Source organism: Polypterus senegalus, chromosome 4 (assembly GCF_016835505.1).
Source record: "Polypterus senegalus isolate Bchr_013 chromosome 4, ASM1683550v1, whole genome shotgun sequence".
NCBI classification, from domain to species: domain Eukaryota; kingdom Metazoa; phylum Chordata; class Cladistia; order Polypteriformes; family Polypteridae; genus Polypterus; species Polypterus senegalus.
In genome coordinates this window covers 214608943-214626938 of record NC_053157.1, presented here as the reverse complement: position 1 = coordinate 214626938, position 17996 = coordinate 214608943, and the positions used below count along the sequence as shown (strand labels likewise).

Sequence of the window (17996 nt, the reverse complement as noted above, 5' to 3'; positions counted from 1 at the left end):
GTTTTTTTTAATAATGGAAGGGGTTTTTTTTTTTTTTTCTACCTTTTCCTGTTACTGGTCAACGGGTAAATAAACTCAACATTATTTATTTCTGTAAAGAACATTTAAAGAACAATTTTCTCTCTTCTGGTCAATCTAAGGACATTTTTTTAATATAAATTCCTGATTATTCTAAATGAATCAAAAGAGATAAAATGTATTTGGTCATAGCATGTTAAGTCCAGAAATCCCACACACTTCGGTCACAAAAAATTCTGAACAAAATACCAGTTGTTATCCAGGAGAGACTCTGTTGAATTATTTTGATGTAGGATCAATACTTCCCAAGATACAGCCTCTCTCTCTCTCTCAAAAAAAAAAAAACAAACAAAACAAACAAAGACCATACCTCAAGAACTAAACCACATGGCAGACTCAAATTTTGCATACTGGAACGTTTATAAGTATAGTATGTAACAAAATCAGTCAAGCAGAGGTGTCCAGATGATATCAGTTGGTAAGAGCATACCTTCATAAATGGAAAAAAAATATTTTGCGTCTTTGGCTTTGCTATGTTAAGGCTTTCAGAAAGCATACTTCTAATTGATACAGCCTATTGAATTTTTTTCCTTGTTTAGATATCTACACAAGGCTTTTCAAATAAACAAACTCATGTTTCTTGTACCAGGGTTTCACCAGCAGACCTCTCAAATGTGAAAAAATCATTTTGAGATATTTTTTTCCGACCAGCTTAATGCACTGTGGGATTGTCTAGATATTTCTAAAATTGTTGTTCCTGCATCCTATGTGGTTCCTTCATTATCAAAAAACAAATCTTACTTTTTCTTATGTGAATCTTTCATTTTTATTTTACATTCTAAAAATACGTTAAATTCATAATTTGACAGTAGTAATATTCCTCAAGTTCTTTATCACTAACATGGGTATAGGATTAACACTAGAATTACCAGAGCCTACGAAAAAACTCGTAAATCCGTCCCACCTTAAATCGCTTCTTAAAACCGTTCTCACCTCTCTGCCAGTGTCTTTTGTTAATCTAAATGTGCTGATAAAAGAAAAGCTTCAAGTAGCCGGCTATTCCATCCCCCCACCGACTTATAACATGCACAAGCTTCTCCCAGCTCATGCCTTGACTGATTTTCTGGGAGTGAAGTGGAGTTTTAGAGTGGAAATAATAGATCGTTGTTTGGAACACACGCATTTCATGTCTGTTCCGTTTCTACAGTAATTTGTGTAAACACATTGCTAAAACAGAAACGTTTTTTATATTCTAGTAGTAGATTGCAAAATGTAGGCATAAACTATATAATGTATGAAACCTGAAGTCCAAATATCAAAGAAATATTTTCACAGAAGGTACAAATCTAACACAACAATTGCGCTTTTATTCAAAAATATAACTGCAGAAACAAAAAGCCGCCTTAACATGCAACATTGACATTTGCTTATTACGACTGCCTCCGTGGCGCAATTGATTCAGCTCCCGACTGGGATTCAAAAGGTCGCGAGTTCGATCCTGCGCAACTCCGTTTTGAGAAGTAAACTACTCTTAGTCTTACTATTTTAGAATAAAAACATACATTTGATTTCAATCTGTAACAGCCAGTGTAATTTCTGATACTTGTAAAGGTTAGCCTTTTTATTTTTATTTTTTATTAGTCAGTTTTATTATCTCGGCTGTGTTCACGAGCCCAAACACCCCCCTCCCCCGCATCTGATATTGCGGCTTTCACATAGACGCGCTATAACAGAAGTAAACTCAGCTCCTTTCTACATCTTAAAAAAGATAGGGACAAATATATGTGATGTTTTGAAGAAATCATTTTATGACACGATTTACCTTTATTTACTTGCTTCCTAAAGCCTAAAGTCACAAGTAGTGTGCAGAGGGCATGCTCAAAAATGTGTGTAATGCCACGAAAAGTGCCTGCTGACACTTTAGTTTGCAAGCAATGGTATGTGGATTCTTGCTCCGATGTAGAAGGGAGCTGAGTTTACCTCTGTTATAGCACACCTATGTGAAAACAGCAGTATCAGATGCGGGGGTGGGGTGTGTTTGGGCTCATGAACACGGCCAAGATAATAAAACTGACTAATAAAAAATAAAAATCTAACCTTTACAAGTATCATAAATTACACCGGCTGTTACAGATTGAAATCAAATGTATGTTTTTATTCTAAAATAGTAAGACTAAGAATAGTTTACTTCTCAAAACGGAGTGGTGCAGGATCGAACTTGCGACCTTTTGGTTCCCAGTCGGGAGCTGAATCAATGGAAATTGTTGTATTAGATTTGTACCTTCTGTGAAAATATTTCTTTGATATTTGGACTTCCGGCTTCATACATTATATAGTTTATGCCTACATTTTGCAATCTACTACTAGAATATAAAAAACGTTTCTGTTTTAGCAATGTGTTTACACAGATTGCTGTAGAAACGGAACAGACATGAAATGCGTGTGTTCCAAACAATGATCTATTATTTCCACTCTAAAACTCCACTTCACTCCCAGAAAATCAATCAAGGCATGAGCTGGGAGAAGTTTGTGCATGTTCTAAGTCGGTGGGGGGATGGAATAGCCGGCTACTTGCAGCTTTTCTTTTATCAGCACATTTAGATTAACAAAAGACGCTGGTGGAGAGGTGAGAACGGTTTTAAGAAGCAATTTAAGGTGGGACGGATTTACAAGTTTTTTCGTAAGCTCTGGTAATTCTAGTGTTAATGGAAAAAATAAATTACATAAAGCACATTAAGCACCATACATGAACAACAGCTGCTTGATTTTATCATTAAATACAACATTAGTTATAATTAAATGCTAAAATCTTGGTATTGCAGCAGCAGGAATGTGACCCATTTCATTTCTGTTTCAATCGGAGTGCAGAGTATAGGGTATCTTTGTCTTTGAGATCAAGTTGGTATTGCCTCCCACTTACTGTTGCATGTGCACTAATTAGAGCAATGGCACCCAACAAATATTGTCTCTAGGTGGCCATTGGACCCAACATAGCCTCCAATAGGACACTGGAATGTGATTGTGAGAGGGCAGGATATTTTGAAAATGTATTAATTGAAAACTAAATGATTACCATTATTGACAGATGGCAATTCAGCCTATGTTTAGGATGGAAAACAAACATGAAAGATTTGCATAGGAAAAGTAAGGTTTGTGTTTTGAGTAAGAAGAGAGAATGTAGAATAAATGAAAAGTTTAAAAAAAAAAAATGATCTGCACATGCTGTTAAGGTGCTCTGAAACTGAAATCCAAAATGTTTTTTTTGGATTTTAGTGGTCTGCTGTTCTAACCCTGATGCAACTGCTTTTCTTTTTATTGCTTTTTAACATAGTTATTTGAATAAGAGGAAAAAAATTCAGAAGTCTGTGCTGGTTACAAATATGTGTTTCTGAGGCCTAAGCATAGTCAAGCCAAAAACTCAAATTAAATTTTTTTCAATTTCAACAGGGCTGCTTTGACCATGCAGGGTCATGTGGACCAAAACGTTTTAAATCTGTTGCATATTATACCAATTATTGTACCAGCCTGCAAAGTCTGACTGTGCTCAATGGTTTCGTTTTTGAGCTATGAACTTATGAAATTTGATTAAAAAAATTAGGCAGGATAAAACTGTTAACCCTAACCTTCCCAAATTGGTAAACTGGCCACATCTTGGAAAGTATTGATCTTGCATCAAAACTTTTATAGGGCGTCTCATTACTAACATGGATGCACCTGGTAATTTTTTCCCCAAATTTTTTTTTTTTTTAATATAAAGTCTGAAGTGCTTGGGCCATTGGTTGATTTGGCATGGAATGGCCATATAACAAATACTTGAAAGTCAGTACTGCATTCTGCTTGTTTGTTTCATATCAGTTTCGAACATGTAATCAGAGAACCATTTTTTATTTATTTATTTATTTATTTATTATGAAAGAACATAAGAAATTTGACAAACGACAGGACACCATTCAGTCCATCAAGCCCTGTGTGTTTGGTTAATAGCTAAGCTGTCTAAATATCACATCCAGATTCTTTTGAGAGATTGTTGAGTTTCTTTTTCAACTACATGTCTCAGTAGTTTGTTCCAGAGTCCCACAGCCTTTTGTATAAAGTGTGGCTTCAGTTTTAAATGCACTTCCCCTTAATTTCTACTGATGTCTTCAAGTACGTGATTCACACTTAAGCCAAGAAAGTGTTGCTGGATCTACTTTATCAGTGCCTTTGAAGACTTTAAATACCTGGATTAGGCTCAGGCTCCTCTGCTGAGGACTAAACAAGTTCTTTGAGTCTGTCAGAGAAAGACATGTTCTTAAGTCCTGGGATGCACTTGGTTGCTGTCCTCTGCACAGCTTCAATTGCTGCTATGTCTTTCTTGTACAGTGGTGATAAGAACTGAATTCAATATTCCCGATGTGGTCTTACTAGTGCATTATATAGTTTCAGTATAATGTCCCTTGACATAAATTTAACAATTTTGTATGGTATAACCTAGCATTTTATGTGCCTTTTAATTGATTATGTGCTTATTATTTTATGATGTATGCAAAAAGTTAACAGAAGTACTTAATTATTAACTGATTATATTACATCTGCTCCTGCAGCAACAAATGAGTGGAGCATCCTCACAACTCAAGGAGCCCTTGTTCAGGGAGGCTATGGTCACAGCAGTGTCTATGACTCTAAAACCCGGGCCATCTACATCCATGGCGGCTACAAGGCATTCAGTGCCAACAAATATGGACTGGCAGATGATCTTTATAAGTATCAGGTGGATACACGCATGTGGTAAGACCTTCTCTTTCACATATGAATATCAGAAATGTACAGCTTCATCTCAGGATCAAAAGACTAAGTATGTAGAAAAATAAGAATCTTCACAAATTACATAAAAAAAATCCTTGGTGTACTTCTCAGTGTCTTTGCAGTTTATTTCAGAGTTTAAAGGATGCATTATTGCTTATTTCTATGCTGTTTACCAGGCTTATAAAATGTGAAATTGGTAAATAGCCTATTACTTATTAGATTTTACGCCTTAGGTTAATGTCCCATATAAATTGTGTAAAATAGCTGGTCCTATTACTTAATAGGCAGGTTGGTAATACACCAACTTTTTACATTATACACGTTAAAGAATTACAGTAGTTTAATGTTGCTGGTTTGGCCACTCATATTTTCAACACATTATGTGTAGTGCTGCAGTACTAGTTTTACTATGCATGTTTCAGGACTGTAGTTTACTAAATGATGTATCATTTTCAGGGTTATTTAATTTTTTTTATATACTTTGCAGGACAATTCTCAAGGACAGTGGCTTCTTCCGTTATTTGCACACTGCAGTCATTGTTAGTGGAACAATGCTTGTTTTTGGAGGAAACACGCATAATGATACTTCAATGAGCCATGGTGCCAAATGTTTTTCTTCTGACTTCATGGCTTATGATATTGGTGAGTATTGTCTATGGATGAAATTTCCATTAGTATTCAGTTTGTGTAAGTCCACACTGTATGATTTCTGGGCAAATATTGCACACATAACCCATATATATTATTGTTGTACTTAAAATATTTAAACATTTGTTAATGCACTATTTCTTAAATTATCACCTTAGGTTTAGAATTCAATAGAATGATGAAAACTGTTTCTGAACCTGCTTGTGCAGGCATTAATAATTCTACAGTATAATGCTTATTATGTTAAGTAATCTGAAATGCTCTCTTGATCTATAAATGTCTTCAATTGCTGAAATCTGTGTTCCTGTGATCTCATGTGCTTTTCTATGACCTGTTATAGAACTCACTGTTAAGCTTTAGTGCAACTGTTGTACCATGGTGTGATACAGTAGGTTAACAGGCTTTTTATAGCAAAGCTATAGAAACTGGCCAGCAGCCTCTGGGGCAGGTTTACACTTCTTCGTCACCACAAGTAACAAAGTTGTTTTTGTTCTTAATATAATGAAGCTAATGCTAACCCCCAAAACTTTAAAGCTGGACACTCCTTCCACAGGTTCATTCCTGATCACAGTTGATGCAAGTTCTGTCCTTCAGGGTTTTACATAAATCTATAATTTCTTTTTTTGAGTTTGTAATTCCATGTCAAATCATCACACTTTTGGGACCTCATTGTCACAGATTTTAACAGAACTTGTTGTGCTGAATTGGTCATATGAATAACCCATGTAACTGAAATTGCACTTGTCTTGGATCAATATAAAGGGACATTTCAGCTGACAAAGTCTGAACTTACTGGGATTTCGGGCATGTTGGGGGATTATGACTTTGACTAGCAATATTTCCCTAGATTTAAGTTTCACAGAAATGGTTCTCATATTGTTTTAAAGCTTTTTTCCAGATCTATATTTTGTGTAATGCTATGCTATCTCCCAAATTAAAAAAATTATCATGTTATGAGTGATTATAATATTACAAATTGAATAGCAAACAAATATATTTTAAAATTGGTTAATTTTTTTTTACTTAAACTAGCTTATGTTATGAACATCTTCAGAAAATGGGGTCTTTATTTTTGAGTTGTTTTGTTGCGATATCATTATTATAGTTTACATCAAATGGTTTTATATCACTAATAGGCCTTTTTCATAGCAGCCATATTGACATCAAATAGTACTGTAAACAGAGGTATAAGTAATGACATTAAAGATAGTTCCAGTTATGCTACACTGAAATTGAACAGTAGCTTCATTAATGTCATTAGTGACACCTGTCCTTGCCATACCATTTCTTGTCAAAATTGCTGCTGTGAAAGAGGCCCAATCCAGTCTGGCTAATAAATGCCAGTGAGTGAAGTGTACAAATCAGTCACTTGTAATCAATCAATAGCAGATGCTGTCAATTACCTAGTGGAGATAAAAGGATTGTCTTTGCTGCAGCAGCATACGTTTTCATAATGTCTTCGGTAGAGAACTTGTTTAGACTCAGACAGTTGTGACTCTTTCAAATGTCATCTCAAGAAGTTAACCAGTGTTTTAAGAGATGATCCTGAGACAGCAATATGGTCTCAATTTAAGGTCAGGGTAGTGAATCTTCAGAAATTGCTGTGTGAGACTATCAAAACTCATACCCAAGAACAAACAGTCTGACTCTTCCAGTAGTGACTTAGTAGACCTTCCCGATCCTGAACCTATGGCTGGTCTCTCAACATCTGGAGATGAAGGTGCATGGCTAGAAAGTATTCCCAGCACTGGAGAGTTGAGACTGAACTTTTCACATCTTCATGGAACATCTCCATTGTACTCATTTGAAATACACTTTTAGTAGTTGAACCTTTGATTGCAACAGTACAGACAAACACAATTCCTGTATTAAAGGCTCTGAAAGTATAAATTGAAAGTGTAAACATTGTTTATGTTCTTAGATTCCCATCTTGCCATTCAAATGGTACAGCTTGTACGTAAAGTATTTATGATTCCAGCAAAGCTGAATTTCTTTCCTCGATGCAGTGGTCTAAGAGCCCATCTAGTTTCAGTTTAGTTTTTGTGTTTTTCAGGTTTATGAGGAAAGGCTTGATCTCTATTTTCTGAAAACATGCAATGAAAGAGTTCATGATCTCAAATATGATTTACTTTAATTAAAGACCCTTTTTAGTATGACAAGTATGGGCGGTCAGAAAATCGAGAGTACACCTTATGAGAAGGATTTAGGAGTCATAGTGGACTGTAAACTGTCAACTTCCCAACAGTGTTCAGAAGTCATTAAGAAGGCTAACAGAATGTTAGGTTATATAGCACGATCTGTGGAGTACAAGTCCAAGGAGGTTATGCTCAACCTTTATAATGCACAGGTGAGGCCTCATCTTGAGTGCTGTGTGCAGTTTTGGTCTCCAGGCTACAAAAAGGACATAGCAGCACTAGAAAAGGTCCAGAGAAAAGCGACAAGGCGGATTCCAGGACTACAGGGGTTGAATTATGAGGAAAGATTAAAAGAGCTGAGCCTTTACAGTTTAAGCAAAAGAAGATTAAAAGGTGACATGATTGAAGTGTTTAAAATTATGAAGGGAATTAGTACAGTGGATCGAGACTTGTATTTTAAAATGAGTTCATAAAGAACACGGGGACACAGTTGGAAACTTGTTAAGGGTAAATTTCGCACAAACATTAGGAAGTTTTTCTTTACACAAAGAGTGATAGACACTTGGAATAAGCTACCAAGTAGTGTGGTAGACAGTAAGACGTTAGTGACTTTCAAAACTCGACTTGATGTTTTCTTGGAGGAAACAAGTGGATAGGACTGGCGAGCTTTGTTGGGCTGAATGGCCTGTTCTCGTCTAGAGTGTTCTAATGACAGTGTCTCTGTCAAAAGTGTGAACTGTAGAGAAAAACGAAAGCTATTAATTTTTCCATTTTATTTTGTTTTCGTTTGGCATTATTGCCTCTTTTATTCATTTTTAACTAATTTTTATTTCAATTAAAATTATATTTTCACTTCTAGTTTTCATGAGCCAATATGGGAACCATTTCTATGCAATTTATATTTAGGGAGATGGAGATAGAGCTAGTCAGAGACGTCATTCTTGCCCCCCTAGAAAGTTAGCTTAAATCTCTCTTAATATTGATCCAAGACATGTCCAATTTTACTTACATGGGTTACTTGGGATGCTGATTTGGTCATATAAATTTTGTTAAAATCTGTGGTGATGAGGTTCAAAAGTGTGATGATTTGACATGGAATTACTCTGTTAGGATACAAATTATTTTACTTGCACCATACCACCAACTTCTGCTCATCCGTGCTATAGGCACTTTCATTATTATTACTGTTGTGTCATCCTCAAACTTGATGATACTATTTGAGTGTAAACAGACACACTGTCATGAGTAAAGAGGGCATAAAGGAGGAGACTGAGCACACATTCTCGTGGCACGCCTGTGTGCAGAGTTAAGATGGAAGAAAAAAAATGTTTACCTATTCTGACAGCCTGCGGACTATTGTTCAAAAAATTTGCCCTCCAGTTACACATGCTTGTGTTTAGGCTTAGACTATAAAGTCTAGATGTCCACTTGTTGGGGACGATTTTTTTTCAATATGAAGCTTTGTTTTGACTCTTCCCCTGCCAACTTTTCACCAATATCTTTTTAAACTATTTTAATAGTCTAGCCACTATTTTGTTCTACACAATAATGAAAAAGAGCAAAAATATTTAAAAAGTATCTCTTTATTTTTTAACTATATTTAGACTGGAATACTTTTATTCAAGAAATGTGTTAGAGAATTTTATGAAGGCAAAGGTGAGAGGTAAAGCAATTACCTTTATATCACTGCTGTAGTCACAAGCATTTGATTTCACTTCTTCAGATGACAAATAAATATTTTTTTCTTTATTGAGAATACAGGTTAACAGTGGAAAAAAAGGACTGGAACTTAACATTTTTGTGTATATTTTTGAAATGTGTGTTCTTACATTTTGTTCAGTTTGGAGCATTCATATAAAGCACACTTCCACTTTGAAGCCATCACACAGAACCTCTCCCTGCAGCACTGGATACAAGACTGAATTCAGCCTGGACAGGCCTTTAGTTTACTGCTGGTCCATTAGCATGCTATATGCTGCACATTTTCACATAGAGAATACTTTAAGCACAAAATTGGAAGCAAAGAAGCACAACAAGCAAGTATGAAAAAAATCACTTTAAGGTATATACATAAAATAAATGTAGAATATTTAAATGTAAAAAAAAAAAAAATAAAGCATCCAACCTACAAAAAAGAGAACAAATACAGAATATTCTAGTTCCAATTCCAACTGTACAAGGTCAGCTTGCTAGCCTAACTCAGGACAGTTTTTCATTGTACCTTTGTGCAAATAAACATTGATCGCGGCGATTAGGGGTGGGTGGTATGGCCAAAAATATGTCATGATATTATTAAAAATGTTCATGGTTATGGTAAATATAACTGTATAATCTACAGTGGAAATAAAAAGCCTATACAACCTTGCCAAAATTAATAGATTTTTTGCAATTTATACAAAGAAGGTGAAAACAAATCAAACTGTTTAGTGGAAATAAAGGGGGAAAAAATCATTCAATAATCTTTTGGAAATCAGTGCGCAAGTTGAAGTCTGTGTGAAGTTTATTGTATTAGTTTATGCAGTGTTGAGCCAGAAAGACAAGTTACAAAGGCTGCTGTTTGTTGTGCTTAACAACAGTAGAAATGATACATGCAAAAATTCTACTTGTTGACAACTTTCCATTGGTTTCTTGTTTATTGAACTGCAAGATAATAAAAATCCTTTGAATTAGGAATGTTAATAAAAAACATTAAATGTTATAACAACCCACAACATCCATCCCATCTCCCATTCAGATAAGTGGAAAATGCTTTATTTGAGTTGAAACACATAAATGCTCACTGACGTTGCTGCACTATGGTAACCCTGAAGTATCATATAGTTCTTTTTTGATAAAATAGATGAGGATGAAGTGCAGTGTAAACTCACTAAAGCTGAACTGGCCTATAGTGTTCACACAGGGTCAATGCTAAATTATTTGAAACTTAAATATCTTGAACTAACATAGAAAAATGAGGGCTGCTCCAGCTCACAACAGGGGACACTTGACAACTTTGCGTCTAAGATGTGACAGTGCATGAAGTGAATCAGTCTCAATATTAATAGTAAAAATGATTGCAATAGACATGCAGCCAGTCTGAATGTGTTATGCCATGTAGGCAAACAACCACATGACTGGAGAAGCTGTATGAAGAGTGTTATGCTGTGATAAAAGAAACTTTCCAGTACTTCATATGTATCAATAACAACTGACTGCTGGACTTCATAATGAATACGTACTACAACATAATGGTGACATGCCACTATGTAAATAAGAACTGGGAATTGCTAGTGTTGGTTACTAAGAAGATAGGAGAATGTCATATTGTAGAGAATTCAGGCAAAGCTTGCTGTTTTTACTTTGTGGCTGCAGGAATCCAACATGAATGCTTGTGTACACAGCAGTACTGTCAACATTGTAAAAGCTAATGAAAAATGTGACTGGGAGTTAGTGTGCTGCTCTGCACATACATTATAATTGGTGATTGACTGGTTCAAAACTGTCCCTTGTCTTAAGTGTATTATTGGAACATGCAGCAAGCTTTTCAGACATTTTCATCACAGCACGCCCTCAACCCTTTGTCTCCATTATAGACAAAAATAAATGTCATTGCCTCACTCAATAATTCAGAGCTGCAAGATGCATTAAATGTCTGTCTATCAAATGTTTTCACATTTGGTTGAGCAAAAGTGGGCAGTTACTGTGAAAAAGGCTAAAACAGTTAAAGCAAGTGGATAGTTAATTTCTTCTTTGTGCAAGTTGTGATAATGCGCACACTCTCTCTATGAACTGGATGCATACATTGATTAGGCAGCAGCACAGTTTGATTTTGATCCCCTCTTTTGGTTAAAGACACACAATAGCGAGTACCCAGAACTTTCAAAACTGGAGAGAAAAAACTTTGCATTCCAGCAACAATATTATCCAAGAGAGCCTTCTCTGCTGCTGTTCTGGTGGTGAGCAAGTTGTCAACCCGACTACTTCCAGATCACACCAATATGTGGGTATTTTTTAACATAAATTTGCTCAGGTAAGCTGCATAATGTGAATGATGTCTCCAGTTTTCTTTTAATAATTAATAACAAATTGTGTATATAAGAGTATAATTTTAATGTGCCCTTTTCTTATTTTGTTTTCAGTTGCCATGGGTCCCATCCCTGATAACAGTACTGTATTTAGTGTGTTAAGTGATAATAACAGAACAAGGAACAGGTTACAGTCAACCCAATACGCTGTGCATGTAAATGTTCAAATTAAGTACTTTAAATGATTAATGTGTTGCTTTGCAAACTGCAATTAGACTTACCTTTTTTATTTTTACAATTTCAAAATAAAGGCACCAAAAGATGCCAACTAGTGAAGTGTTTGATTCATCTTCGTAAGTCTTGTAATTTTCTAATACCCCAATAATAAGGTAATAATTGTGATAAATCCATTTATTCTTATTTAATAAGTATACAATAAGTGTGCACAACTGAATCAAATTAAGTATTATGAATAACAAAATGACCTCTGACCATTTGTACTATGGCTGGTTTGTAGAACCCTTCCATGTGGGTTCTCATTTTTTAGTGCCCCAACGATGCGCACAGCAAAACTTATAAATACAGTAATCCCTCCTCGATTGTGGGGGTTGTGTTCCAGACCCCGCGATAGGTGAAAATCCGCGAAGTAGAAACCATATGTTTGTATGGTTATTTTTATATATTTTAAGCACTTATAAACTCTCCCACACTGTTTATAAATATTCCCCACAGAGTTATACAGCATAATCCCTTTGTATTCTCTTAGATATTAGGTAAGATTCATTGAAGTTATGTATGTAAACACACTGTTTATATACAGTAAAACCTAAATATTATTTTAAAGATATCGAGTGTCTCCGATATCACATATGTTACAGCCATTACGATAGACAGGCCACCAACAGTAAATACGTACAATGCAAGAAAAATAGTATACAGTAAATGTGTGTACAGTGACACTAAACGTACGTACATGTACCAAGTACTGTAAGTAGAAAATTAATTATGGTTACTCACCAACAGTGACACGATGACTTGTCCGATAACAATGAGTTTAATTTTACTGCACAACAAAGGAGAGCGTTACAGCCCTTTTAAAGGAGCCACTTCAGGCAACTGTGTAGCATCGTCGTTGTTCTTCCGGCAGTCTTCAATCCAAATCCCTAAAGCAGATTCCATCCAGACTACTGCCTTATTAAATCCACTTACAACTCGTTTTGCACCCTGGTTAAAAGGACACTGTGGCCGTAGATCTTATATTCCTTTCCTACTTTTAAAATAAAAAGAATCGTAGCCTTCAACAAATCCAAAACATTTACCTTTTCAGCAATCGTTAACATCTTCCTTTGGCGTTTGGGCACGGCCCCTGAAGCAGTAGCAGATCGTTTTGGAGCCATAATGAAGGGCTTGACTATGCACAAAGATAAACACAAAAGAGCACAACTCTTTACACAGCGAAACATGCTGATGCTGAATGAGCGAGACGAGACTTCCTGGTTAACACTGCATTCATCACGCAGGAACTTAACTGCGTGCTCTGATTGGTTAGCTTCTCAGTCATCCGCCAATAGCGTCCCTTGTATGAAATCAACTGGGCAAACCAACTGAGGAAGCATGTACAGGAAGTAAAAATACACATTGTCTGCAGAAGCAGCGAAAAATCCGCATTATATATTTAGTTATGCTTTCATATAAAATCCGCGATAGAGTGAAGCCACGAAAGTCGAAGCGCGATATAGCGAGGGATTACTGTACATGAAGTGTTCCCACATTTGCACCTTTTGTAACTTAGGCAGAAGAAAGTAGAGAGAGAGTGTGTTTTATTGAGACAGAGATTCTGGAGTGTGTAGTATGAGCAGGTACACCAAGAAAAGAAGTGGCAGGACTTGATTGGATTCTGGTCAGAATAAGGCGAGTACCGTAAGAACAGTTTATAATCTTAGGTAAGATAATTAAAATAGTAGTGACACCAGCCATGTTGTATGGTTTGGAATTGGTGGCACAGATGTAAAGACCAGAGACATACGGTGCATCCGGAAAGTATTCACAGCGCATGACTTTTTCCACATTTTGTTATGTTACAGCCTTATTCCAAAATGGATTAAATTCATTTTTTTATCTCAGAATTCTACACACAACACCCCATAATGACAACATGAAAAACTTTTACTTGAGGTTTTTGCAAATTTATTAAAAATAAAAAAAACATAGAAATCACATGTACATAAGTATTCACAGCCTTTGCTCAATACTTTGTCAATGCACCTTTGGCAGCAATTACAGCCTCAAATCTTTTTGAATATGATGCCACAAGCTTGGTACACCTATCCTTGGCCAGTTTCGCCCATTCCTCTTTGCAGCACCTCTCAAGCTCCATCAGTTTGGATGGGAAGCGTCAGTGCACAGCCATTTTCAGATCTCTCCAGAGATGTTCAATCGGAATTCAAGTCTGGGCTCTGGCTGGGCCATTCAAGGACCAGATATTTTGGCTATGTGCTTAGGGTCATTGTCCTGCTGAAAGATGAACCGTCGCCCCAGTCTGAGGTCAAGAGCGCCCTAGAGCATGTTTTCATCCAGGATGTGTCTGTACATTGCTGCAGTCATCTTTCCATTTATCCTGACTAGTCTCCCAGTTCCTGCCACTGAAAAACATCCCCACAGCATGATGCTGCCACCACCATGCTTCACTGTAGGGATGGTATCGGCCTGGTGATGAGCGGTGCATGGTTTCCTCCAAACGTGATGCCTGCCATTCACACCAAAGAGTTCAATCTTTGTCTCATCAGATCAGAGAATTTTGTTTCTCATGGTCTGAGAGTCCTTCCAGTGCCTTTTGACCAACTCCAGGCAGGCTGCCATGTGCCTTTTACTAAGGAGTGGCTTCCATCTGGCCACTCTACCATACAGTCCTGATTAGTGGATTGCTGCAGAGATGGTTGTCCTTCTGGAAAGTTCTCCTCTCTCCACAGAGGATCTCTGGAGCTCTGACAGAGTGACCATCGGGTTCTTGGTCACCTCCCTGACTAAGGCCCTTTTCCCCCAATCGCTCAGCTTAGATGGCCGGCCAGCTCTAGGAAGAGTCCTGATGGTTTCGAACTTCTTCCACTTACGGATGATGGAGGCCACTGTGCTCATTGGGACCACCAAAGCAGCAGACATTTTTCTGTAACCTTCCCCAGATTTGTGCCTCGAGACAATACTGTGTCGGAGGTCTACAGACAATTCCTTTGACTTCATTCTTGGTTTGTGCTCTGACATGAACTGTCAACTGTGGGACCTTATATAGACAGGTGTGTGCCTTTCCAAATCATGTCCAATCAACGGAATTTACCACAAGTGGACTCCAATTAAGCTGCAGAAACATTTCAAGGATGATCAGGGGAAACAGGATGCATCTGAGATCAATTTTAAGCTTCATGGCAAAGGCTGTGAATACTTATGTACATGTGCTTTCTCAATTTTTTTATTTTTAATAAATTTGCAAAAATCTCAAGTAAACTTTTTTCACATTATCATTATGGGGTGTTGTGTGTAGAAGTCTGAGGAAAAAAATGAATTTAATCCATTTTGGAATAAGTCTGTAACATAACAAAATGTGGAAAAAGTGATGCGCTGTGAATACTTTCTGGATGCACTGTTGCTGGAAGTGGCAGAGTTGAAGATGCTATGATTTTTGCCTGGAGTAACAAAGGCGGACAGGATTAGAAATGAGTATATTAGAAGGACAACACAGGTATGATAGTTCGGTGACCAAGTGAGTGAGGCTAGATTGAAATGGTTTGGGCACATGCAGAGGAGATATGAGCATTACTTCAGGAAAAGAATCGTGAGCATGGAAGAGCCAGGCAAGAGGAAAAGAGGAAGGCTAAAGAGGAGGTTTATAGATGTGGTGTGGGAGGACATGAAGTCAGGCAGTGTGGCAGAAAATGATGTAAAGGACAGGAATAGATAAAGATGGATAATCCACTGTGGCAAACCCTAAGTGGGAGAAGCTGAAAGATGAAGAAGATAATCTTCGGTAACGTGATAGTGTAGTCAGTTTTAGAAATTGTCAGAGTAATGTAGAAGAATTTTACTTTGACAAACAAAAATAAATATTAGCATTTATTAATCCTGATGGGACCATATCTAATCTTTCATTTTAGTACTTCTTTTTAACTGACATATGCAACTGTATAATTTTAGTAAAGTAAAAGTATATTTATTTAGGCTGTAGATTTTTTATGTACTTTTCTTACATTAAGAACAAGAAGAAAGCATTTGGTATTCACACAATAGTCTGCTGCATTTAAGCACTTTGGTTTAATATGCCTATTATACTAAATCAAGGTTTATGGCATGTGTTAGCAGTGACCAAGATTCAACATCATGCTCTGTTCTGCAGCATTAGGATTGTACCACATTTTGAGGTGCCTACGCATTACATTTTGGGAAACCCAGTCTAGTATAAATATGGAATATAAATTTTGTCATTTGTTAGCATTTCTTTCTCTAATCAGTTCCTTAGAATTCGTATAGAAAGCTGTTAATGACCTACCTGAAAAGAACACTAGTAATTGGAACGCTTCTTAAAAAAGAAAAAAATATTTTTTTGTTTTAGGTGGTTGTCATTGGGATATCTTTTTATAACTGTATTTATCCATGTATGTCTGTTTATTTGTGTATCTCTTTTTTGTTTTTCTTCCAATTGAGCAGCTTGTGATGAGTGGTCAGTGCTGCCCAGACCAGATTTACATCATGATGTGAACCGATTTGGACACTCTGCAGTCTACAGCAACAGGTACAGTGCTTTCTGGGGTAACACTATAATTTAGATACTGCCAAAATGCATCTATTAGTCATTTGCTATTAAGTAACAACACCTTACAAAACACTTTTGGGTCTTCATAACACTTAACAAAGCATCATTAAAGTGTTTATTCTTCTCTGCAATTTGACATACTAGTTTCACTTTGGAGTGGTCTGAGGCAGCTTAAATGAAACACATTTTTCTTGATTCTTCTCTCGGTTTTGTTCATATCAAATACTTTTATCTTGTCAGTATGCCACATTGCACAGAGATGAATAACCCATGTACTGATGTTTTAGAAGTGTTATGAAGAACAAAAGAAGCCTTTGTTTAGGTCTTGTTACAAAAGTGTAAATGAGCAATAGATGCATTTCTATAGTTCCTAAATTATAGTGTTACCCTTTCTCAAAATCATTTTCATGTAGAATAGCTGTAATAAAGGTATTTTGTTGAAAGGTGAACCATCACTAAACTGCCTGCTATGTTAAAAAGTCATGACATCTGCTTCATTATATTTTTGGTTATTAGAGCTTTTAGATAAATGTAGTTTAATCTATGATCTTAAGACATAGCTTGTGATTGATAATAAATATTCACTGAAAAAGTAAAAATCATGGGTTTAAATTTTGTCTAGTATTTTCACCTGTATATGTTTAATTTGATTCATAGTTTAAGTGCACACAATTTGAATCCTGTGGAAATCAAATGAACACGTTTTAGCAATTTCTAAAACTCATTTTTGAATTTAAAAAATATTCAGCATTACAATATCTAAAAATCCAAATAATTATGGACAGATTTCTTTTAATTGTAATGACTACTTTAAGCTTTTTAGAGTTTAGCTTGCTTGGTGTCGGATTGAAATTGTCTAGAACTCAGTTTTTACTTCATGTAGTTGACTTTCCATACTCTGCATGTATAATTTCCATCATAACAAAACCTAGCCTGTACTAGTCTCTTCTTAAACAAACATTTCTGGGTGTGCTTAGTGTAACAGGTGAGTTTAAGTGTTGAGATTTTGAAGTCCAGCTTCTTCCCATTGTCAAGAAAACAAGCCACGTTTGCCTCACTAGCCATAGAACAGCCTAAGAACTGATTTGAATCAGAAATGGCCTAGAACTTTTGACAATTCATTTGGGCATTTTAGCAGTCCAGTAAGAGTGATGAGTGTGAACAATTGAGAAAATCTCTTATTATTAGTCTGGAAAAATTATGTAGAACTTCAGGGCGTTTTTCTACTCTGAAAATACAATTGCCATTTATGCTTTCAAATAAGCCAAGAATTTTAGGATCTAAAATAGACCCATAAAATTACGTCTGAGTTCTCTGTGACCCAGAGCTCAATTTATTTTGAATCATTATTAATTTCAAGTGTGTGAAAAGTATGGTATACTGGCTTTATTCCATTTTTAGCCACAGGAAAATTGCAATAAATTGTTGCCTACTGATATCTCCAGCTCTGACCTTCAAGGGAATCCTCAGTCCCAAGCTGTCCGAGCTGATGTACTTATATCATAATGATTGAAACTCCAAGGCGGAAGCTTGAGAAATCTGGTAAAATATGCAACACATCGAGAGGAAGACTAAGAAGCTGACAAAGTATATTGATTCATATTT

At 36.2% G+C, this 17996-nt stretch overlaps 1 protein-coding gene across 2 annotated transcripts in view; it reads left to right on the top strand.

Annotated features, from left to right (window-relative positions):
• The window catches only part of atrn (attractin), a 295073-nt gene that overhangs the window by 127267 nt on the left and 149810 nt on the right, over positions 1–17996 (top strand). For both annotated transcript variants that reach the window (XM_039751934.1, XM_039751935.1), the window contains exons 9-11: positions 4602–4785; positions 5291–5445; positions 16286–16370. In XM_039751934.1, coding sequence (XP_039607868.1) covers positions 4602–4785; positions 5291–5445; positions 16286–16370 — 424 coding nt within the window. The remainder of the gene's footprint in view (positions 1–4601; positions 4786–5290; positions 5446–16285; positions 16371–17996) is intronic.